A 23,933-nucleotide genomic window follows, 5' to 3' on the forward strand; every position below is an offset into this window, starting at 1 on the left:
TGAAAAGAAATAAGGATTAGTACATAGGGTGAAGTCTGGTAAGACAGTCCAACACATTATGTTGTCAAAGACCCTATTGTATTTATATTAGAATCTTCCATTTTTTGTGAAATGTACATTATACAAGTTTTTCGTTCGGATTTAAAGTTTGACGACATAATACGTCACGTATCACCTAACATAATATGTTACATCTATACGAATATGATATATACCTTGGAAGTGCCCAAATCATCTGTAAGTCGTGTTATGATGGATGCCCAGTATATCAGTTGATAGCTGCTTGGATCTCCTTTTCAAAGTGGTATGCTACTCCTAACCGCTGCATCGAGTCTATGAGCTTTAAAATCGAACAAGCATCGCCTTTAGTACTTGATACAACCAAAGCTCTAGAAACATTCTGCTTTAGACCCTCTAATTGTGAGGCATATGATTCATGCTGCAACAATAATAACAAAAACATAGATGAATTAACAGTTAGAAACGTCAGATAGGTGAGTTCAAACACACTCTTATTGTGTTGCCAGAGTATGTGTCAACCAAAATAATATGAGAAAAGAGTAATGTACAGTGTAGTGAGTGGAGAAGGAATCGATGAGCTTGGGACCCCAAATGGTAGGATGATATTGAGCTAGTCGGCGTTGATGAGCTACCGGAGGATCAATAACCTTGGCTGACGAGTTTGAGAGGGTGAAGGAGGATTGCTTTGTTGCTGTTGTATGATGTACATGCACCAGTGCCGGTGCTGGCATTAGCATTCTTAAATATCTAGTAGCCCTAGTGAGTTTTGTGAACAAGATTGAGGGAGAGGAGGAGCAGAACAGAAGACTCATTATTGTTCCTTTGGATTGAGGATTTGATTAGAATCAGTGGAGCAGAGTTAGCTGCCTCGACCTGTTTTTATACAAAATTCTTTGTTCTTCTCGGGTGTGAAATAGTTTACAACTGGGAACGTTCTCAACGTGAAACTCAAGTTCGTTAGGTGATCGGATAAAAGATACCCAGAAAGATACAAGACACCCAGAAAGATACAAGACACCAGTGGAGAATTAATTTTAGTGGGTCTACAATGCAAGACCAGACACCAATGGAGAATTATTTTGAAGTGTGTCTAAAAGGCATAGTGCAAATGTGCAAATGTGCAATTGTAGTCTTGCGTGAGCATCACCAGAAAAAGAAGAAAAATCAAAGAGGTTCTGAGAGGTCATTACGATTGAGATACTCTACAATACTTTTAAGCAATACCATTAACAATTAAGAACTACCATCACATGATTCACAAGTCACAACACTGATGACTTTCTCTGCCCATTTTTTGATCAACTATAATATATTATAGTAAATTGATCTTCATGTTCTAGTACTGATAACTGATCTATCAGAGTACTTTGGGTCATACAGTTAGCTACACAGTCACAAATTTGTCAATCCTTTTCGGCGACCTATGAACTGAAGTACATATGAAGTCAGGGTTTTATTGAAAAATCATCATCTTAAATATCAAATGCAATGGGGCTAGCAATTAAGGAGCAGATGTAGAACCAAAGACGAACTAATAATTATCACTGCTGGTATCTCTGATTCAGACAATATTACAAGTATGTGCAAGTGAAGGTAAGAAACATTTAGTAGCTTATTCAAAATCTCAGGTAAACAAACATTTTCTCACAAGTAGAATGTGTGAAGTACTGCTCGGCTTTCATCCAAAGCTAGCTACGTCATATAAATCAGCTAAGAATGAATGTTATAACAGCAACTACTATGGCAAAGGCCAAAGTTGTCTAGGGGGGGATCAGCTCAAAGAGAAGCAGAAATATATTCATCAGGGCAGAACTACCAAGCTAAAGTTTAGTTCCACACCAAAACTGAAAAGCTGTTTAGGAGGGAGCACAGCTCAACAAGTAGCAGAAATATTCAACACAGAAGAACCATCAATAACATTAAAGCCAGAAAAAGCTCAAAATGGTAGATTTGCCAATTAAAACTGACAAGAGGGAGCTCAGCTCAACAAGTAGCAAACTTATTCAACTGGGGAGAACCACAATCAACAGTGAACACGACACACAAAATAATATAGACAGAAACTGCACTTTATGGCCTAATAAATGTGCCCAAGTTATACTCGAGTATCCTCAAACTTCTGATAGAGGGCACAATACTTTATACAAACTTTAGCCAGCAGCATATTAGCTTCTGAAACAGAAGCCACAAGCAAAGAAATACACTAGATTTTGCCTGAAAATTGAGCCAGCAAATACAACACTAGAATGACAAAGAAAGGCTATCTAAGCAGCATGGGACATCTTTGCTATCTTAATTACTCAACAAGGGATCTGTAACACAGGAAACCGCATAGTGAATGCTAAACAAAATTTAATCGGTTAAACTAGGTCACATTCTACTCCTATCCTGTTTTTCCAGAAGAATTGAAACCCACCTTAAGGTTTAACATGGAACACATACATGAGCCACAAAATATGGCAAAGCAATATAAGGCAGCGAGTTATGTGATCACACATCCAAGTATGGGACTATAGGGTCCGAACGATTGACACCCCTTTTGGAAGGGCAGAGATCTTCCCAAGAGCATATTGGTCATCTTAGGCTAGTAGCTCCTATTTTCTACCCTGGAATTAAGGATTAGGACTACAAATGACGGGCAAATGAAGAGCACAAACCAGGTCAAATAATTAAAAGGATAGCAATATCATATTATCAATGCACCACTATAATGTCAGGGAAAATTACTTAGAATAAAATTATAGATAAATAAGCCTCCAATTCTCCATGTAACAGATGTATTATAGCAAAAAAGAAAGCTTGCAACCCATGGATTAAACAAAACAGTCCCTCCATCAGAAGAAAACCAGGAAAACCAGTACTACTAAGTTTTCAGATCAAAATATCAACATAAACTCCACCAAAACCATGAGTTACCTCCTCCAAGCAAGCCTTTATTCCTTTCGAGACTTCATCGAATCCAATATAAACTTAGTCATTTCATGCTCTAATGCAAGCTTCTTGGCAACCAACTCCATCTCTGAGACCTGCAACTTCCTCCACCTATCATCTAACTCTTTGGCCTTTGAGCTCCCAATTGAAGGCATTCCATGCATCAAAACCAACTCCAAACCATCCCACTTTCCAAACCGCAAAGAATCTCTCAGGAATGGGTACTTGGACCAAAACAAGTCATCCGACTCAGCCTCCATCCCGCCATTAGCAACATTATTCATCTCCGCCTTCTTCTCCACTTTCTTCTCAGCACTCTTCTCAGCAGGGACATACGAAACAGGCAATGCCAAGACCGGAGAAGCGCTGTTGTCAACAGCAACAGCCTTGGCACTCTTCCTCGGCTTCTTCTTACTGTTCTTCCCACCATCACCACCCCCATTAGCCTCAACCCCCCAAATCTTGTTTGACAAATCAACCAACTTCAGCTCATGCGCTTTCGAAAACACATTCTCGCCCTTGTCAGCAGCATTGGGGAGGTAGTACTTCTTCTTCAGCCTCCTCGCCTTATCCATCAACTGGTTCTTGTTGACGTCAGCCTTCAGGCTCCTCCTCAAGAATTCATGAAACGCGCCCATATTGCTAGACGGGTCGGTCCCATTCTTGGCCTTGAACTCAATCATCCCTTCCAATATCGCAATCTCATCATCCTCGCCCCACAGCCGGCCAGCCTTCTTGGTCTCCTCATCCTCGCCGCTGCCGTTGGATCCCTTCTTCTTCTTCTTGGAGTCTTTCGGATTGGGATCGCTCTCCGCCGCGCGCTTCGCCGGAGCAGCTGTCTTCCTGGTGGGCTTGGCGGGGGAGTCGTTCATGGGCTTGGAGACAATGGGCTTGACGGTGAAATCGGAAGCGGTTGGGGAGTGGGTCATGGCGTCGGACTCGGTCTCGGAGCCGGCGTCGGAGGCAGATTCCGATTGAGGCTTCTTATTAGCAGTCACATTCTCCTCATCGTCGTCTTCTTCTTCATCCTCATCATCCTCCTCATCACCAGATTTTTCTTCTTCGTCCTCAACGACGTCGTTTTGTACCTCCTCCTCTTCTTCATCCACGGTCTCGGCGTCGGAGTCTTCCTCCATGGAGGAAGCAGCGGGAGGGTCTTCAAGGAGGCGCTTGGGAGCCATAGGAGCGAAAAAGAGAGATTCTTGATATCGGAGCAGAGAATTCGAGGGGTTTCAAATCAAGGTATAGCTGCCAAAGAGAGTATAGAGGCTTATTTTATATATGGAGAGGTTGGAGTAGGGTTTTGACCAGGAATCTGGTGCCGTGTCTCAAACCTATTGGATTATGCTCTCTCTGGTGTATTTTGGGTCCAATAATGAAAATCTAATGTCCAATATTTTCCTATTTTCCAATCAATATTTTTTTTTTTTTTGGACAATCAATATTTTTCTTGAAAAACCTAATGCGGATGGGTTTAAATTTTAATTTTCCGGATGCAATAGGAAATTGGTGAATTTCCATTAAAAGCTTAAATCCTTACAAATTAGATAGCTCAGATTGAGAGGCGTCTACGATAAGATTAAGCCATTTGGTGGACCATGTTGGTCTAAAACCACATTGCAAGTTAAACAAGACCATGTGTTTTTTCTCTTCATTCTTTTATATTGCTTCCAGTTTTTACTGCATTGATGAAATGATATTAAGCGAACTGTCTTCTTGTATCTCATATAGAACTAACATTACGTATCAGATTATATGACACAACCATGTCATTAAATGAAAATTTATGTGGTGTGTATATCACATAAGCTAACACGTAAGATTCTTGTATTCCATCTAGAACAGACGTTATGTGTTAGCTTATGTGACACAATTATGTCATTAAACGAAAAGTTATGTGGTGTATATATCACATAAGCTGACACATGAGTTGCGCTTTTGATGAGATGTAAGAAGGTTTTTTTTTTTTAACACCTAGACCCGATGACAAATCCAATGAGGGCCCGATTAACCAACAAAACATTGCAACTCCTCGCCTGACCACTTTTGACAATGTCAAGGTTCAAACTTAAATTGAGGACCAGCCAAGGCACATCTAACTAGGTAAGAACTAGACTACCTTGTAATGGTTGATGAGATGTAAAAAGATAGTGCATCTTCTATCTGATGAGTTCTAAACGCAAATATTTATTGGTTCCTTGGTTGCTTATCAAATAATGTCTTTGTCCACCAAATATTGAGTGTAATGGGGTATCTCATGGTTACCGAACGTTGATATTCGAACACCTTGTGATTAGACATCAGGAGCATTTCATTGTTTACTGTTTAGTAGCAAATCGATCACACATCACAAAGCAATTTTCCAAAGGAATAAGCAAAATTAAAACCAGTATTACAATTCATCACTTCCAACGATATACAAATTCAAAAGCCAAAACTAGATTCATTTGGTTCGTATGAGACTGTAAACAGTAAATTGACAAGGGATAGCAAAACAGTTTGTTAGTGTTGTTTCGGAATTTACATTTACAGTTCTTTCTGTACACTTGAAAATTGAAAGACAAAATTTGCCTACGGAGCTCTGGAATCCCTCTTCAGGACTTCAGCCAGTAGTCTCTGTCGACACAAATGATCTTCGACGAACAAATCTCAAAAATGAAGTTTGTTTGCGCCTTGCCGGATAGAATCTCTGAAATGGATCAATTGTGGGAGGTCCCATCTGTTCATCAGGTCATCTGAATAGTGAATACCAGTAGAGAAGAAAACTTGGTGATTACATAGCTTGTAGTTATGTACATCACAAAAAGGGAATTACTAGTGACTTCAACAACCACTAATTGTCTTCTAATATACAAAACAAGTATGACAGTTTCATTCTGCCTATATAATTTATAGCACAATTGCATTACTTGACATCAAATTAATTTGCTTGCACACAGAGCCAAAGCATATGTAATATTCATAAATTTAAACAAGGGAAACATATGCATGCTTCCTTTTTCTAAAAACTCTGTTATACCTATTCAAAATGGCAGCTCATGAGTTAGCTCAAGCCTCATCATCTGAACTGAAATCGTCCTCTATTCGCAGTCCTGCAATTGCTGGAAAGAGTCGTCGACCAAAATCGCGATCAAAAGATGGGTTTCGACTTTCTGGCTGTTTTTCTGAACTTTCTTCTGTGGGAGCCTTAACTTTCTTTTCTGAACTTGCTTCTGTGGGAGCCTTGTCTTTCTTTTCTGAACTTGGTTCTATGGGAGCCTTGTATTTCTTCTCTGAGTTTGCTTCTGTGGGAACCTTGTCTTTCTTTTCTGAACCATCTTCTGTGGGAGCCTTTTCTTTCTTTTCTGAACCATCTTCTGTGGGAGGCTTTTCTTTCTTTTCTAAACTTGCTTCTTCCTTCTGCAGTTGTGACTGGTTTTCTGAACTTGCTTCTGCGGGAGCTTCTTTCTTGGAACTTGCTTCTGCAAGAGCATGTTTCTTGGAACTTGCTTCTGCGAGAGCCTCTTTCCTGGAATTCGTCTTCTTTTGCTTCATTTCTTGCATTCTGATCTCAGCACATACCTTGTTTAGTATTACCAAGAAATCACGTACGATAGTAAACAAACGAATACCTTCATCCTTCATTGCATTCCCGTGAAAGTAATCTGCTGTGTTCTTCACAAGAGTTGTTATCCTCTTTTCTTCTTCCAGAAGAAATGTAACTTCTCCTTCTGCACGCTCCAAAAAACTGGCTAGTGCCCGATGGAACTCACTGTCTTCATCCAGATTGTTCTTCAAGTCGGTCTCTACAAAGTTTCGAGCTTTTATTAGATTTGTGCCAAGACTTGAAACTGTTGCAGTTAAGCTATCAGCATCTACAACTGCTGCCTTTCTCACATCTTGAAGCTCATCGCTTAAACCTGAGACAGCCTCAAGACCAAGGTTACGATAGTGCTCTGCTGATTCCTCACCAACTTCTTTAACAAACTCCTGTGTACTCATATGGGACATGCTCTGGCCCGATTCTCTGGCATTGCGGGCAGCTTTCTTGCCCTCATAACGGATGATCTCCTGAACGACAAAATGCAAGAGAGTGGTCTTGCCATCAGTTCCTTTAACATCAGCCAGTTTCAAGAGCGTATCAAGCCTAAACGCCATTGCACCACCACGGTAAGTACCATCATTCATTCGGTTGCCAGTTTTTAGTACAGCTTCCAAAAGTTTTAGGAATAGCCTACTCTTCCTGAGTTTGTTGCAAGCAACCTGCCAATAGAGACGAGGCTATATAGTTAGATAATACACCATGAAAAAATAAGTACTAAAGCGATGCTTTTTTGTGATTATCAAAAATAAATACAGAACATGAGTCACATGACTAACTACTAAACTAGGAATTTATTGAAAAAATACAGAAGAAGCTCTACTGTCTCACCTCTAAAGTTGCAAAGGATTCTTTAGTGTTAGAGACCTCCTCTGTGAAGGAACACATGAAGAGCAGTGCCTCTATCCGCTTAAATGCAAATGGTATGTCAACCATGACTTTGAGGAACCGCTCTGCAGGGCCTAGTAGAGCAACATCACCTGTGTATAACCTAAGCTTCAGTTCCTCTTCTGAAGTTGGTGCCATCTTCAGCAGGGTTTGGAGGAGCTCCACAGGAAGCTCGTTACCTGATTCAGTGAATACATGTAAGTCGATTATGCGTTTAAACATAAAAGACTCAATTCTTAGGAGTACAATACTAGTCGATTATCCAGGACAAGATAATAGTTAGGAGCTAATAGTTATCAAAAATCAGTATTCATAGCGTTTATTCTAGGTAACTTGAAAATCAAGTTTTGTACATATAATTATTGATTTTCCCAACATTTCTTTAACAGAAAACATAACAGACGTTCCCTTTCAAACCAATATATCTAAGGTTACAGAAAAGTTGTTTTAAGGAGGAATGGATGAAAGGAGGTAAGGAATAAGGGAGGGGGAGATAGATACATCACCTTCTTGGAGGGCATCAGCAACTTCTTCTGTTGTCACATTCAATGCTCGCAGAAGAATTGATAGATTTTGTGATTTCTTTCTGTCAATAATTTGGATATACTGGATTGCAGGTTCCATGGACGGTGAATCCTTTCTGCGCTCACTTTGGTTCCCTGCAGCATAACCAAAGAGAGACTCTATCTTCTCCTCATTGAACCTGGAGACAATTTGGAATGTTAATTGGAGTTACCAAAATTAGCTTATCAGTTGAAATTTAGGCTCACGATAATAGTCATAGCCTTACTGGAATGATCCTGCTTTGAGTTCATGCCAGACCATCAATTGATCAGGGTTGGCATTAACCTTATCCCAGAAGAATGGTTTTAATTTGGTCTTTCCAGAATCACTTCCAACATCAGCATCTCCATCACTTGCTTTGCGGCTTCCTAGAGGCGGAATTTGGGCCTTACCTATACCAGGAATGGGTTTAGGTGCAGCTTTGGGAGGTGGGGGTGGGCGAGGACGAGGAGGAGGAGGAGGTGGTGGTCCAGGAGGCGGAGGAGCTGCTTTTCCAGGAGGAGGTGGTATTGAAGGGTTGGGTGGTCCTGTTGTAGCTTCTGACTTTGCCTCAGAAGATTCATTTCCATTTCCGTTTCCATTTTTCATAGCCAAATTTCCTACCTTTCCACCAGCATTGAACTCTCTACTTGAACCTACACTATTGGACACTTGTGAAGAACCTGCGGTGTTACAAAGATTGTGACTTGCTTTATAATTTGAAGGTGATCATAAGTCAGATAACAGAAATCACAAAATAGCATACCAGCAGAAGATATATAGAGAAGAGGCCTGTCATCCTTCGGTCGTACATATCTCGGACCAACTTTTCTCCTCTTCCTTCTCCTTATACAACAGCAGCAGACCGGCAGTACAACAACCACAAGTATCACTGCTGAAGCCACAGAAATTAAAATTATTTTGGTCATACTCATACTGTTATCTGATGGTGGACTTGAAGCACCTCCTTTCCCTCCCGGTTTGGCAGGTGGACTCCCCTTCCCATTTTGTTTAAAAGGTGAACGTAAAGGTGCTGGTGTTTTTTTCGGAGCAGGGGATGGTGCTTTCTTCTCCGGGGAACCACTGGCCAAATATCTTCTAGGAGCAATTTCCGTACCTAAAAGCCACTCAAAGCAGTTGATCAACCAGTTGTTGGGACTATCCCTTTTGCCAGAAGCATGAAACACAATACCTTTCTTTCTTAAGCAATCAACAAGTGCTTGTTTCACATGAGGAGGAAGAACTAAAATCGCATTGTGTATGTTGCTTTTCGAAGAAAAAACTGTTTCCGACTCGCTGGCTGCTTCATGTGGAATATACAAGTCAAGATCTTCCACCCCATCTATCCCACCTATCAATTCTCTCCTGCAATGGTACCATACCTGCTCTGCCTGCAATCAAATATCTAGTCAAATAGATTTCATGATCATGCAATCGGATAAGAAGTACAAATTATAATGACTTCAATAAAACAATTACAAAAGCGTGCTTTCACTCTTTCATTTGCTGCACCTTTCATTTCTCACCCAGCCAAAATGTGGTCATGGCAAACATACCATGATTCTTAGTTTCCTATTTAATAATTAGTTCATTCAATCTTTGTCTGTCAACATCAATTGCATCATATACCTTACATGAACCTACTTCTATGAGCCGTTGCCCCTTACCTTCACTAGAGCCTCCGGAAAACATCAAATGATTAATGAAGAGCAGGTTAAGGGATAGCTTGGCGTTATGTAGAACTAAGAACTTTCAAGTAACCAAAAAAATCCAAATCGATCAATTTCTTCATGTAATCATCAAAGAACACAAACCAAGTCACCTATGCACAATTGTTTTCCCCATTAGCAACCAAGGTCTCTACTCTCTACTTTCTTTCCAAAGAACACACATCAGAAAGAAGAAACAAGTCTCTAATATCTCTAATATATATAAATAAGTTGAATCCCTATTTTTGAATCATAGATGTAACTAACCAAAAACAAATTATGCCCCCATTCTTTTTCATTACATTGACAAAATACTTCCACAAACAGAATAATCTTCCTAATCGACAAAATGGTTATCAAACAGGTTCAACCTTCAAACTCATAATCCACACCTATATTTATGAAATGCAGAAAAATTGTAGCACATAAATATATGAAAAAAGAAAACAAAATTTCGATCTTGCATACCATGTCTTCATCTATCTCGTCCTCATGGGCAACCCAATCGCCTCCGTAAAACGTCTCTTTGGTCCTCCTGACTCCCTCAGAGGCCCCAATGACCAAAGCACAGAGCAGAAACACGAAAACTCCATAACTCGCTCTTCTCATTTGCATTCCTTCCCAAATCACCATCCCACCTTTTCATTTCATCCTTCTTTTTTTCCCGCCAAACCAAAACAGAAACGTTTCGACGGCCCACTCTTCCAACCACGGCCGGGGCCGTCCAACAGAAACGTTTCGGATGCGAGGTCCCGACGTTCTTCTTCAGCTCAATCTGGGAACAACCCACGTTGAAGTTGTCATGTGGGGAAGAACCAACAACAACAATTTGAGATCAATGAGGGTTCAATATCAGATATGCTGCTCTGTTTTTGAAACGTGGAGGAGGATGACACATGCAAAGCCTTCAAGACCAACATGCAAATGAATCAGAAGGCAGAGTGGTTGCAGAGCTCGGACCCAAGCAAACCCAGAAAACCGGCCGGAGAGAAAAACCCAGGAGGATTTTTCTGTTGGATTTTTTTTTTTTTGAAAAAAAATGTGATTTCTGTTACAGAGATTTTCGTCTTAGGGATGTTTCTTGATTTTCGGGGGGTTTAAGAGGAGAGAGAAAGAGAAAGAGAAAGACAGAGAGTAAGGTAGACGTGCGGAGAACAATGTGGGACGCCCATGGTTGTCATGGACTTTTTGGTCTTCTTCTTCCCTCCTATTTCCATCCTAGCTCTACAATTTCTTTTCTTTTTATTTTTATTTTTTCTTTCAAAAAACGTGATCTCATGATGTTTTGTCCCGAAATTTAGTAAATTTAGAGTTATTTGATATTTGATAGGAGCGAAACGTAGGGGGTAGGTGATTGATAAGTTTGGCCGAGCTTAGGGTTGTTTCTTCTATATGGATTGCTTTTCTAAATTTACTCTCCTATATGTATGATTTGTAGTAACCTCTGAGATCCAAGCGTAATAGCTCATTGAGCTCATTTTTTTTCTTCTTTGAGATTTTGATTGACGTCCACTCATACTTAATGAAACTGAAAACAAGATAAAACGTATGTTCATACTTATTTTATAAAAAAACTCATGATCTTCCAGTTAAGCGGAAGAGTTAGAATTTGATAAAATACCTTATTAATCAAAGTGATTCCAAACTCCTAATCTTCCAGTAACATACCCTGGTAATCAAAGTGACAAGCTTCAAATATGTGATAACGTTTCTATGCGAAACAGGCCAATAACTCATTCTAACGCTGTAATTTGAAAGTTTACTTAATTTTAGGCATTGCTTACGAGGGTGGACAAAAAGAACATGAGAATCCAGCATTGCGATAAAGCATGTATAGCAGCAATTTTAGGACTTCTTTCTGTATCCTCTTAAAAAAAAATGTAAAATCCTCTCTTAATCCTTCCCATACAAAAGAGGGAAAAAAAAAAAATGCATGGAGATGCGGGGTATCGATCCCCGTACCTCTCGCATGCTAAGCGAGCGCTCTACCATCTGAGCTACATCCCCATTAATGTTGTTTGGTTCACAAATTTTATTGATAAATGGATAACACCTAGAGACTTCAACTGAAACTGAAACACCCGCCACCTTCTAGTCTAAATCTCTGCGCTCTTCTACACACACTGCCATAGTCTTTGTGAAGCTTCACTCCTCCCATGATCTCAATCCTCAAATCATGATGAACGCCAATCTCAACTTCAAACTCCTCACAAAATCACTCTGCACCTCCACTCCCCATTTCAAAGATCAACTTCTCATCCCACCCTTCACCTCTCTCCGATGCGGAGCCATTCTACAGTCCCTCACCAACACCAAGTCCCTCCCAAAAGGCCAGAAGCTCCACTCCCTCATGGCCACTTCCGGCAACCTCCTCCACAACACCTACCTCACCACCAAACTCGCCGCTTTTTACGCCAATTGCGGTCAAATGCCCCAAGCCCACTTGCTTTTCGACTCTGTCTTGTTCAAAAATTCATTCTTGTGGAATTTCATGATCAGGGGCTACGCTTGTAACGGGTTTGGACTCGAGTCGATTGTAATGTACCGTGAAATGGTCAATTTGGGTTCAAAGGGAGACAATTTCACCTACCCATTTGTTCTTAAAGCGTGTGGTGATTTGTTGGCTGTGGAAATCGGGAAGAGGGTTCATGGTGAGGTGGTGGTTAGTGGGTTCGCTTCAAATCTCTATGTGGGCAATGCCCTTCTTGCAATGTACTCGAAATTTGGGGAGATGGGGTATGCATATCAGGTGTTTGATAAAATGCCTGAGAGGGATTTGACTACTTGGAACACGATGGTTTCGGGGTATGTGAGGAATGGTGATCCGAGGGAGGCGTTGGCGGTGTTTGAGAGGATGGGGAGGTTTGGAGTGAGGGCGGATGGGACGAGTTTGTTGGGAGTGGTTTCGGGTTGTGGTGAGTTGGTGGCGTTGAAGCTGGGGAAGGCGGTTCATGCGTATGTGGTTCTGAATGGTGGTGAGGTGTGGAATGAGTTTTTGATGAATGCGCTTATTGAAATGTATTGGAAGTGCAGATGTGTGGCGTATTCGAGGAGGTTATTTGAGAGGGTGGAAGTGAAGGATACCGTGTCGTGGAATACTATGATCAGAGGGTATGAGAGGAGTGGTGATGCTTTTGAAAGTTTAAGGCTTTTCTGTCTGATGGTTGTGGAAGGTGTTGAGGTTGATGAAGTGACGACTGTGACTGTGCTTACTAGTTGTGATCAGATCAGCGCCTTGCAATTTGGAATGTCTGTTCATTCATACCTTGTTAGGAAAGGGTTTGGTGCAAATGTCATGGTGGGAACTGCTCTAATAGACATGTATTCTAAATGTGGAAGTTTGTCTTGTTCGCGTCGTTTTTTTTATGACATGCCTAGAAAAAATTTGGTTTCTTGGAGTGCTATGATTTCAGGATATGGAGCTCATGGGAGGGGAGAAGAGGCTATCTCTTGTTATCATGAACTCATAGCAAACAAATTTACTCCTGATGAGGGGCTTCTTACTTCTGTTTTGACAGCGTGTAGTCATGCAGGCCTAGTCAATGAGGGTAAAGACATGTTTAATAGAATGACCAGAGAATATAGAGTAAAGCCAACAGTTGCTCACTATTCGTGTCTGGTGGATCTTCTCGGCAGAGCAGGATGCTTAGATGAAGCATATGAACTCATTAAGACTATGGACGTAGAACCCAGCAGTGATATATGGGCTGCACTTCTTTCTGCTTGCAGGCTACATCGAAATGTTAAACTGGCAGAGATTTCAGCACAGAAGATTTTTGAAATGAACCCAAAAGGAGTGGGTAGTTACATTTGTCTTTCCAATATCTATGCTGCTGAGAAGCGATGGGATGATGTTGAAAGAGTGAGAGCCATGGTGAGAAAGAAGGGACTGAAGAAACCACCTGGCTGCACTTTTGTGGAGTTAGACAAGATGGTTCATCGGTTTCTAGTGGGGGATAAATCACACCCACAAACAGAAGACATTTATGCCAAGTTAAGAGACTTGAACCTGCGACTCAGGGAGGTTGGATACAAGCCTGATACCACTTCCGTGTTGTATGATGTAGAAGAGGAAGTAAAGGAGAAGATGCTTTGGGATCATAGTGAGAGACTGGCAATTGCATTTGCCCTTATTAACACAAGTCCAGGGACCACAATCAGGATCACCAAGAATCTTCGTGTCTGTGTTGATTGCCACACAGTAACGAAAATGATTTCTAAGTTTACAACTCGAGAGATTATAATGCGAGATAACCATAGATTCCACCATTTTAGAGATGGAATTTGTTCTTGTGGTGATTATTGGTGACTGGTCTTTCTTCATAAATTATTTGTACATTCATTGCTTGGGATACACAGATTCTTTTATTCAGGGAGCAGACATCTGGAATTGCGGTGGCATTGCGACTTTATGCCAATTTATTGGTTATCCAGATCCAACAACTTGTTCATGGATGGTTGCTTCTTTTCCGACTTGGCTGGTTGTATCACTTGAATAAAGATAGGATTTTGCTTATCAAATAAGAAAGTAAACCACCACCACCACCGGTGACACTCATATCTGTTTCTTCATCCCACGGGAATGGCTCCACTGGTTTTGTTGCTTCCAGAAGATCTTCAGTCGAGAACTTTGGTTTTGAACGCTCCAAGGGACCTAGGTGGTGGTTGTACTTTTTTGAGTCCTGACAGTAATCCTGCAGAAAAGAAGTAGAAATAACATTATGGATAAATCTGTTACCATGAAAGAGCATATTCTGAAGGCACATATATGAAGTTCAAGGTTACCTGATCAGCATGCATCTTCTTTACAAATGTCTTGAATATATCGAAATTCGTTTTTTGTAGAAGTTCATCCACCAGACGGAGGTAAGTCACCCCATACATCCTTACTTTTGGTTGGCCATCTCTGTTGATACCATTTGGTCTAGCATTTAAAAGAATTTGGTCATAAGCCGCACTGTCGTACCTTGCAAGTGCATTTTCACCTGCAACTTCTATGTTCTCTCTCCAACCTCCACTCAAAACCTGCACATGCATGTTCAAATTGTTGTTATTAAGGTATGCAGTTGTACTATTTGAATGCATCATAATGATAATTTTATTTTCTTATGTTGAAATTCGTTGTACACTTTACACCAGAATAAAAAACCTAAACTATTTTTCGTACTTTCTATATGTTTAATTGAAGACTTCATGCTTCATGTTTAGTAAGACACATATTGATATGTTTTAGCTAGAGCTTCGGTTTCACTGGTAGTATAACTTTAATTGAAGGCAGGTGTTGATAAACTTCTAGTTCTTGCCTGCTGAACAAGGTCTTGAGGCGCACTTTTGGCATCAGCACTTTGTTCTGAGTTCCTCATCTCTAAACATGTAAAATTCAAAATGGCATGATGCCTTGACAGCATCCTTGCTATAGGTCGGTACCCATCTCTATCTTTCAAATTATAGTATCCTGCAGTAAGCTCCGCAGCATGATTATCAGTTTTATACCACCAGTGGATTCCAGAGACCTGTTTTGGTATTCAAGCATGAATTTTTAATCAACTGGTGAATGTCTGAATGATGGTAAATGGCTAAATGCTGCTCATATGAAGTTTCTTACTTTTGCTGCTAGCTTTAATTTGCAGCCCAGGAAAATTTTGTTGGCTTCATCCAGGATGAGATCACCATGGCTCAGTAATTTGTTAGAGTACCAAGTCAAAAAGAACTTCCCTTTCTCAGTAAGGTATGTCCCTTTTGATTTGAAGAACTCTGTAGATTCAGGAGTGTCATTGTATTCTCCTGCATTATCTGGCAAATCCCATTCAGGATGGCCAGCATTTGTTGCAGCCTCTTTGAACTCTGCTTTGAGATACCTGTCATAGCACTGCAATACGTGATAGATAATACATTTTCACTTAAAATTATTTGATTAGGGCCAGGATGATAGAATTGTCAAATCATTCAAATCTGTCTCACCTGAAATTCCCCAATTCCTGGAAAAGCCCATCCTTGAGTTTCCGGATAAGAGGGATATCTGAGCTCTCCTGCAGGGCCAAGTCCCACTTCAATGTCTATAATTAGTCCACTTTCTAGAAAATCTGACATGTTCTCTCTGAAGCTCTTCAAGTAGTCTCTATATATCTGTAATACAACGATTAGTATATACCCGAGAAAATTCTTCAACAATGGATATTGAAATATTTGTCATCTTTACCTCAACAGCAGTTCTTCCATTAAAGAGAGGCAAGTTATCCACACCTAAAGTGAGGTACTCCCGGTTCCTGTTACCTTTGAGATTGGTATAAAAGATATCAGGGTTCAATTCTCCTATATCAAGTACCCATTGGGGAATGGGAATGGTTACAATATCTCCTATATTCCCGCCACATTGGTGAAATGACATTATAGCTTGTAATTTCAGTCCACATTCTTGAACTGCTTGAAACATGCTCCTATAAGCACTCCAGTCATATTGTTTTGGCCCTTTTGATTCTATGATCCCCCACCACACATCTACCATTACTCCATCAACACCTGCTTCCTTCAGTTTTTGCAGCTGCTTCACGAGTGTGTCTTTGTCTTCTAAAACATTATCAATTGTAACAACTCCCAACTGGTATAAGTGAATATTTGTAGAAGTATTAGCACTTTACTGGGTGATGAACATCACTTTGGACTAGTGTACTGCATACACAATTACACACACACACACGTGAAATAAAAGGTTGTTTCCAACTTACAGGGAGCATCACAAAGATTGGCACATAATTTGCGAGCATCTTCTCGTTGTATGTGAGTGTAGGTGCATCCTGCATTGTAAAGAAAGAGGTTTATGCTTGATATATCTGTAAGGATGGATGTTGGAACTGGTACAACTTACTACTTGAGTCTGCTTCCTTTTATAGTATAGATTATATAAATATCTTTTATTTTGGTCGTTGATTATATAAATATCTTGATAATGGAAACAAGGAAAAGAAAACTTCTTTAGCACCTTATCTTTGCATTAAAACATGTTCATGGGGTTTATATGTCTTATATCTGCCATTCTTATATGCATCCATATGGCCATGAGGACCACTTCCAACTGCATGTATTTTTTTTTCTTAAAATGTATTTTTTTATTTCATTTATTACTGTTTTATACAAATGTACAAAATGACTAAGGCCAGTAAAGTCATTTGGTTTCTACCAATTATTTAGCCACATGCACGTTTTAGCCCAACAGCGGTTAGCTATTTAATGTTTTAAACAAATGCTGCTATGTCTGTTTTAGTCTCTCAGTCTCAGGCCATCAGATATTCATAGCAAAATGATTTACAGCAGAAGATTGTAATTGTGAGGCAGTTGCTTACCTGTCTTTGTGTGGTGGAAATTTCAGATGCCACAGCTCGAGGACTTGTGATGAATGTGGAAGCACTCTTATTTGATCTTTCCCTCCATGCTTTATTTGTTGCTTCTGCACTTCCAAGTAGATTCTGGAATGGTACATCTCTGCACAAGTACCTTCCATGATGAAGCTTAGTTGTCGCTCCCAGAGTACCTAGAGTTGTGCTTGCCATGGTGACACCACAATGGCTTATCTCCCTTCTTGCTTATGGTCACTTTCAAGGTACAGGAACAACAATGCTATACTTGCTTGCCTATTTCGGCCTAAAAGGGCCGAGAAAAAACTCCTCGATCTTCTTCTGCTCTGATCGCAAGGGAGCTATTGCATCCGCAGAACAAACGTGAACTAGTGCAATTGGTTGTCTAACCGTACGGTCTATCGTTTTTGCTTTCAGGTGTTTGAAGCCTCTGGAGGTGGTGGGAATATATATGTTTATGGAAGTCATCTTACCAGAGACCTCTGGTTCACTGGTTGGCAAGGGAAAGAGAAAGCAGTGGATACGAAACGGGTAGACCTATGCAACTCCACATTGTTTTCTAGCCATGCTTCTTATGATTATTGTCATCTTCCAAGTTTGAAGTCGTTTTCTTCTCTATTTTTTGTGGACTGTACACTTCTCTGCTGAAGGACAAGAACAAGAAAATGAAGAAATGAACCAGAGGAAAAGGTGTATTCAGAACCGTCAAAAAGACGGAAATTTTTATTTTGCATTCTTTCGTTAAAGGACTGATTACATTCTCACCTTTCATATCACATGACACTGTCGTTAGAAAAGCTCAACATTCCATCTTCAAAGCGACATTTTATTACACTGTTAACCGGGCTAGAACTTAGCTTTTTGTTAAAGTATGTAAATTGTCTTCTTTTTTTTTTTTTTTTCTTTTTTTTTTTTTAACTTAAACAGCCTGATCATTTACAAAGAGCTGTAAAATTTTCAAAAACTGGAGGTCACATTCTTTTCCTTTCTAAACTATATCATTTCCATCCTCTATCAAGAAGATAAGGCTTGGTGTCTATTGCCTTCATATGGGCTTAGTGTCTTTTTTTCCCGTAATTGGGCTTAGTTATCCAAACTCATTTATATTTTCTGAGTGTATTGGAGGTTAGTGGACTAGAGTTATGGAGCTTCTTGAAGACCATGCTCCTTTTACTGAAGTATCCTCAAATATGCAATGTTTCATCCATTGCGGTTCAATAATTTTCCTCTATTATTTTTTTTTTCAAGACTCCATCTATCGCATTTCTCTTCTGAAGCTCTCACTATTGAAGGTGATTCCAAGATCCTGCTTAACGCCCTCAACGGGACCTCGTCTATTCCTTGACGCATCAAATTGATCCTTCAAGGTATTTAGGAGCCGAGTAAGTTCACACACTAGTTTACCTCAGTCACTTTCTGTCATGTTTGGCGTGAAACTAATTTTATTTGCTCAACGGGACCTTGTATATCCCTTGTCCACTCTTTACCTTCTTTTTCACATTATGTTTGGGTTCTCAGTTGCTCCTCTTTCCTCGAGCGTTGCCTTCCCGTTTGATCTTTTTAGAGACTTGGTTGCTCTAGAAACCTGCTCACCGCTCAACTAGCGCCTATAACAAGATTTCAAACCATGAACAAGATTGATCTTGTAATTATAACCACTTTGTGAAAATTTAAATGAGAAATTACTAAGTTTCACCCTTCAAAATAACAGCACCACCACCCTAGAGCCGACCCTACTTTCAATTATAGTGTTGGTGCAGAGACAGTTTGACTTTGTTTCAACCAACAAGGGTAAACAGGCTATGAAATGGAGTAAAATGGTTAACGAAGCATCATAGCAAGATTGTATATAAAGGGCAAACTTAGGGGTTGATTGAAAACAAGTAATCCTGGTCCATTCCTAGGAATGACCTGGCACTATTAGCAGACATGTTTAGCCGGCTCGACTACCAATATATCCTCTTCAACGCCTTTACTTTACTATACCCCCGGATTTAACTCGCTTACATGTCAAAGACTCATTTTGATACACCAGGAAATTAGAGCAATACCGAAAACGATGATTAATCTAAATAATTCTTGACTAAAATTTTTATACTTCGGAGTACTATATAACTTTTGTCGGCTGTTCGCCAAACCGGAGTTGGAGCATGAAAATTACACGAACGGTGAACTAGTGAATACCATGAAGAAAGAAGGGCATAGTGTTCAAAGTGAGTATGCAAAAGAGCACCGCAGCTACTGGTCAGTTGGAGAAACAGCAAATGAAAATGAATGCACTTGGCGTTGGCAAATGGCATGAACAAACTGCCCCCAATCTATGACTACTGCCCGTCACGTGCCCAACCCCAACAAGAGCTTACCCTCCTCTCTCTCTCTCTCTCTCTCTCTAATCCTCTCTCCCATTCTCCTCTCTCGTCTTCTTCACCGCCATGAGAAGACGACGAAAAAGAACCAAACTTTAGAGACAGACCCAGCAGTCCCACCATTCTTAGTTTCTTCTCTGCCAGTCTTCCAGACTTACCCTCTTCTGATACATTAGTTCAAACCCAGAAACAGAAACAGAAACATAAACAAACCCAAAAATGTGTTATGTTGGCAAAGCTACAAAGATCTTCATCTTCGTGGTCACAGTTCTTGTTGTTGTTGGCCTCGTCTTGGGTTTCGGGATTCTCCGCCATGGCCTCCACGACAAGTCCCACAAATGCTCCGGCGACTCCTGCAGCTCCTCCGACTCTTCCCCTCTCCAGTTTCCCTCCCCCACTTCTACCTCCGATCCCATTCTCACCCCACCTAACCCCACACTAAGCCCATCTCCACCGAGCTCCACTCCCACCCCGCCCGCCTCAGATTTCAGCCCACCTCCGCCGTCAACGTTCTCCACTCCGACCCCACCTCCGCCTGACCCGACTTCCAATCCACCGCCGCCAATCCCTGCTTCCAATCCGCCACCGCCAATAACTGCTTCCAATCCGCCACCGCCGATCGCTATTTCCAATCAGCCCCCGCCGCCGGTTACGTTGGCAGCGCCGCCGTACAGTCCGCCGAGTGATGTACAATCGACACCAGGTCCTGTCCATGCTTAGCAGCTCAGATTCTTACACATTTGCCGCAATTTTTTTTTACTTCTTTTTTCTAGTTAAAAGCAGCAGCCTTTGAATTCTTTTGTTCTGAAATTTTATTCTTGGATGGATCGTGGATGATGGGTTGAGTTGATTTGGTTAGTTTGTATATAGAAATGTTGTTGTGAATTTTGTAATGGCGGATTTGGAAGTAGGAAGAGCATCTTTGTCACTCCCTTTATGAGAGTTCAGTGTTCCTTCTCTGTACAGGGAAGTTGGTTTTTACAGTGATGAAGTGTTTCGTCAATTCCGATGCTGGTCAATTGTCATCAATCACCTCATTGACTACGTTGTCTAACTTGTTTTCTTTTCTGCCTGCGTTTTGCACTATTCGCTCAATAACAACATACACGACTTGAAACAGACGAAATACACACTTGAAACATACACGACTTGCACTATTCGCTCATTGTAGCGTTTAGGGAATTTTCAAACCTTCACTATATACGGTCTAAAACAAGGCCGTTTAGGCCTGATTATATAGTTTGTTGATTCGTCATTTTAAAATAACTTAAAACTGACAAAAAAAACTAGCTAGATGCGTTAGAAACTTTAAATTGAGTATTTTCATGTTCGATCCATAATTTTTATACACTAGTAGTCGAATTTCTTCTCAATCCTCCGATATCCTTGATTACACCTTGGATAAAGTTGGATGACATCTTTTACATAGTATTGATATCGTTCTTACTTAATCAGTTTGGACAACTTCTTTGAAATGTCTTCAAATGATCGAGAAGCGCATGAAATCACAAGTGCATTTGGAGTTTTGGACTGTGATGATGATCGTATCATGAATCGCAAGTGCATTTTTGTTCAAAGGTTAGTGATGATAGTATTGGAAACGTAGACGTTGTTCTTCCTTTTAAGGTTATGATTGGATTTGTTCTTTTGTGCTGGGAATGTAACAATATTTCACATTTGTACGACTGCGGTATAGTTATCAGTCAGGAGTTGGGCAGTGCCAGTCTGCCAGTGCCATCAAAACCCAAGAGAGAACCTGTAAAGCTGCAACATTAGATTCCATCACATGTACAGTCTACAGATAACACCAAATAACACAAGTAGGGAACGATGACCCATCATCAGATCATGTCCCTCTCTTCTCTACTCTCTAATTCTTATTTGATTTGGCTTATTATTAGGGCACGCACCAAATTAATATTAAGAAGAGGCTCTTTTGTCTTTACGACTTGTTAATTGGAAAAGTATGTAGATATAGGGAAGATAGCGAGACCTGGGTTTGGCTGTTGGTCTCAGAAGGCTTAAGAATGTAAGATGATGTTCGATAGAGGCTCTACAGTTTCCCGACAATTACAGCGCAAGACTCTGAATTATTTCGTCATGAAAATGGAGTTATATCCGATGAAATTATTGACAAGACAACTTACATTCAAGGACAATCATTACAAATAGTGCAGTTTTCATACTATGTTGCCGCACATAATCAAATCCGGCGACCTTTTATTTCAATCTGTCCCCGGAGGAGGAGGAGGAGGAGGAGGATTTCATAACAAACAACCACCTCACAAGGCCAGGCAGTGCGCATACCGGGATCAAACTCACATCGCCCTATCCAATAGTGATAGGGGGCTTATTTCAGGCAAGAAAGCACAGCAGAAAAAAAAAAAAAAAAGTTAACATAGGCCCAATGACAAAGTGCAGGCCCCAACACCATCAAGCTCACCTCTTATGATCACTCTAAAATCTCTCTTATGTAAACTCTCTCCAATAGAGCACCTGAATTTGATTTTTAGCTATATCTGATTATTCTGAAGCAAAATTCAACTTGAACAGACTAGCTATATATAGTTATATACAGCAGTTAAATAGAACAAAACAGAGTAGTTGAATCAGAGCGCTGCAGTTGGGCTTGTCTGCTAGCTTTCTGGTCAAACAATGGTAATGCATCTCACTACTGCATACTATTTGTTACTTTAGGCAGTTGGGATTCTGTGTTTCCAACTCAAACATATTACCACATACATCGATAATTATGGGTTAAAATTCAAAAATCTGGAATGTATAATAAGTTGCAGCTCGGTTCATTGCGAATTCGAATGTTTGTCAGTACAGTACCTCTAGAAAGTTCAGTGAAATTAAGCAGTTGTTGCAGTACATGTAATTTCAATTTGCAAACGGATTTGTGGTTATTGTTCGTGGATTGGTATAGCTAGGCTGCTCTCTCTTTTGAATACAAAGGCTTCTTAGTAAGTTGTTACCCGAATGCGAATTAAGGCGTGCAACACAAACTTTAGAATTAAAATGCACATGAAAATTTGTATCAGAAACACATCATGGAATGATCATCCTGAAGAATCTTCCTTGCTTAAAAGCTTAGAAGGCGAGAAACAGAATCATCATGATACCAAATCCCAGAGTGAGACCGCCTTTGTTAAGCGATGAAGCAGCTGATGGTTCTGAGGAAGCCCCGGTTCGAGAGATGGAAGTGGGAGATTCAGTTGCAGGGATGGTAACAGCGGTTGGCGTAGGACTGAAGGCAAGTTCTGGTGAATGTGCAGGTGAGGGTGAAGCAGCAGAAGTGTCTGGAGCAAGAGAGGAGGCCAAAGGAGTGTCCGAGGAAGGCGGTAGAGTAGCCGAAGGAGATCCTTGTGGAGCGAGGTTCACGGCTGGAGAAGCTGTTGGTGGAGGGGCAGAAGTAGTTGCAGGACTAGTGCCAACTTCAAGCTTCATTCCCTGGCTACAATGTCCGATTGTTCCACAAATGAAGTATCTCTTCCCTGCAGAAGAGAGAGGGATAGTAGTGCTGCCACCACTGTAAGCCTGAATTGAGTTGCTTCCTTGGCAAGAATCATAGTCTGCCTTTGATACCTCAAGCACATTATGGCTAGGCGAGTACTGAAAATCTGCGTCCATTGCCACCAAGTCAGAAATATTTTTTCTTAATTTCTTGTAGAATGTTTTTTCCAATGATATTGGATGATTGATTACACTATTGTACAGTTTTATCTGGAAAATCAAAATTAGAGAAAACATCACTATAAATATGTTATATTGTTAGACTGTCATCTATTATGTACGACGTATGTGGTAGAAGGTAACTTACTTAGATTATCTCCGACTAAGAATGTTTGCGACGACGCCCATGTTTGCAGGTCGGTAGATGCATCCCACCCGCCATTTGGACCACCAACTGTGTAAGTCGCTGCCGCGGCCAATTCAACCAGCACATTCATCATAACAAAGCTCATCAATATTGTCCTTGTAGGCACAGCCATATTTTCCTTCAATTAGTGAAACAAAATGAGGGAGGAAATCAGAATGAACAATGCAGACTCGGACACAAAGATGTAACTTATAAGTAGGTTGAATAGGAACTTGAAATTAATATATAGAGAAGAACTAGGGACTTTACAGAGTGATGATATATAATACTAGTTTATGGTTTAGTTGTTTGAGTTGGTTGATCAGTATCATGACAGGTTGTTTGATCATGGATTTGTTGGAGGAATTACTTGAAGCGCATACACTCAACGCATGTTATATAGTTAATTAGTGTTCATCATCTTCTTAATTTATTTTGTAAACGATAAAGTATTAAGCTTACTGTGGCGAAGAACTCAGTAGTATATTATTGGATCATAAACAAGAGGAGGTAGAATGGTCCAAAAGGGAGTGGTTCATGATCGACATGCATGTGAAAAGCAGAGGGTCACTTATTGTTCATGTCTAGTAGGTGAATATATATACCTAATCTGATAATCTAACCCACGTCTGGAAGGATTATTTGTGTAAAGCAAGAGGCAAAGAAACTATGGAGCTGTTA

The 23,933-nt window shown here is 40.4% G+C and overlaps 6 protein-coding genes and 1 non-coding gene across 7 annotated transcripts in view; 1 reads left to right on the top strand and 6 right to left on the bottom strand.

Moving 5' to 3' along the window:
- The window catches only part of LOC101307430 (gamma-terpinene synthase, chloroplastic-like), a 5,845-nt gene extending 5,029 nt beyond the window's left edge, over positions 1-816 (bottom strand). Inside the window, exons 1-2 of the mRNA XM_004287867.1 lie at positions 570-816; positions 216-439 (exon numbers count right to left, since the gene is read on the bottom strand). Of these exons, the coding sequence (XP_004287915.1) occupies positions 269-439; positions 570-758 (360 nt within the window). The 5' untranslated portion in view covers positions 759-816 and the 3' untranslated portion in view covers positions 216-268. The remainder of the gene's footprint in view (positions 1-215; positions 440-569) is intronic.
- Positions 817-2,954: 2,138 nt separating this feature from the next.
- LOC101293046 (mediator-associated protein 1-like) lies at positions 2,955-4,133 on the bottom strand. The gene is made up of 2 exons (XM_004289100.1): positions 4,041-4,133; positions 2,955-3,980 (listed from the first exon to the last, which is right to left on the bottom strand). Exons 1-2 carry the CDS (start codon positions 4,131-4,133, stop codon positions 2,955-2,957), a joined length of 1,119 nt encoding a protein of 372 aa, XP_004289148.1.
- Positions 4,134-6,000: 1,867 nt separating this feature from the next.
- On the bottom strand, positions 6,001-10,305 carry LOC101293347. Its single transcript, XM_004289101.1, has 6 exons — positions 10,141-10,305; positions 8,730-9,354; positions 8,211-8,646; positions 7,927-8,123; positions 7,364-7,599; positions 6,001-7,194 (listed from the first exon to the last, which is right to left on the bottom strand). Exons 1-6 carry the CDS (start codon positions 10,303-10,305, stop codon positions 6,001-6,003), a joined length of 2,853 nt encoding a protein of 950 aa, XP_004289149.1.
- Positions 10,306-11,606: 1,301 nt separating this feature from the next.
- On the bottom strand, positions 11,607-11,679 carry TRNAA-AGC. The gene has a single exon. It is a non-coding gene; the product is annotated as a tRNA-Ala (tRNA).
- A 169-nt stretch (positions 11,680-11,848) lies between these two features.
- On the top strand, positions 11,849-13,981 carry LOC101293636 (pentatricopeptide repeat-containing protein At3g12770-like). The gene has a single exon (XM_004289102.1). The coding sequence runs from the start codon at positions 11,849-11,851 to the stop codon at positions 13,979-13,981; it is 2,133 nt and encodes a 710-aa protein (XP_004289150.1).
- A 62-nt stretch (positions 13,982-14,043) lies between these two features.
- LOC101293932 (beta-amylase-like) lies at positions 14,044-17,219 on the bottom strand. Its single transcript, XM_004289103.1, has 8 exons — positions 17,013-17,219; positions 16,398-16,466; positions 15,872-16,270; positions 15,634-15,798; positions 15,278-15,541; positions 14,976-15,185; positions 14,458-14,697; positions 14,044-14,366 (listed from the first exon to the last, which is right to left on the bottom strand). Exons 1-8 carry the CDS (start codon positions 17,217-17,219, stop codon positions 14,160-14,162), a joined length of 1,761 nt encoding a protein of 586 aa, XP_004289151.1. The 3' UTR covers positions 14,044-14,159.
- Positions 17,220-22,448: 5,229 nt separating this feature from the next.
- Positions 22,449-23,501, bottom strand: LOC101307724. The gene is made up of 2 exons (XM_004287868.1): positions 23,214-23,501; positions 22,449-23,013 (listed from the first exon to the last, which is right to left on the bottom strand). The coding sequence occupies exons 1-2, from the start codon at positions 23,383-23,385 to the stop codon at positions 22,484-22,486; spliced, it is 702 nt and encodes a 233-aa protein (XP_004287916.1). The 5' UTR covers positions 23,386-23,501; the 3' UTR covers positions 22,449-22,483.
- Positions 23,502-23,933: the final 432 nt, after the last annotated feature.

This window comes from Fragaria vesca, linkage group LG1, assembly GCF_000184155.1.
Source record: "Fragaria vesca subsp. vesca linkage group LG1, FraVesHawaii_1.0, whole genome shotgun sequence".
Classification (NCBI taxonomy): domain Eukaryota; kingdom Viridiplantae; phylum Streptophyta; class Magnoliopsida; order Rosales; family Rosaceae; genus Fragaria; species Fragaria vesca.

Bases quoted from the DNA above. Each gene is read 5' to 3' on its own strand.
- LOC101293046 (XM_004289100.1), bottom strand. From the start codon at position 4,133: ATGGCTCCCAAGCGCCTCCTTGAAGACCCTCCCGCTGCTTCCTCCATG. The intron at 3,981-4,040 runs GTACAAAACGAC...GAGGATGATGAG, and splicing joins TGGATGAAGAAGAGGAGGAG to GATGAAGAAGAAGACGACGA.
- LOC101293347 (XM_004289101.1), bottom strand. From the start codon at position 10,305: ATGGTGATTTGGGAAGGAATGCAAATGAGAAGAGCGAGTTATGGAGTT. The intron at 9,355-10,140 runs GTATGCAAGATC...ATTTGATTGCAG, and splicing joins ACGAGATAGATGAAGACATG to GCAGAGCAGGTATGGTACCA. The intron at 7,195-7,363 runs GTGAGACAGTAG...CTCTATTGGCAG, and splicing joins AATCCTTTGCAACTTTAGAG to GTTGCTTGCAACAAACTCAG.
- LOC101293636 (XM_004289102.1), top strand. From the start codon at position 11,849: ATGATGAACGCCAATCTCAACTTCAAACTCCTCACAAAATCACTCTGC.
- LOC101293932 (XM_004289103.1), bottom strand. From the start codon at position 17,219: ATGGCAAGCACAACTCTAGGTACTCTGGGAGCGACAACTAAGCTTCAT. The intron at 15,799-15,871 runs GTAAAGATGACA...GTTGTATTACAG, and splicing joins ATGGAAGAACTGCTGTTGAG to ATATATAGAGACTACTTGAA. The intron at 14,367-14,457 runs GTAACCTTGAAC...TCTTTTCTGCAG, and splicing joins AGAAGATGCATGCTGATCAG to GATTACTGTCAGGACTCAAA.
- LOC101307724 (XM_004287868.1), bottom strand. From the start codon at position 23,385: ATGGCTGTGCCTACAAGGACAATATTGATGAGCTTTGTTATGATGAAT. The intron at 23,014-23,213 runs GTAAGTTACCTT...CAATGGACGCAG, and splicing joins CTTAGTCGGAGATAATCTAA to ATTTTCAGTACTCGCCTAGC.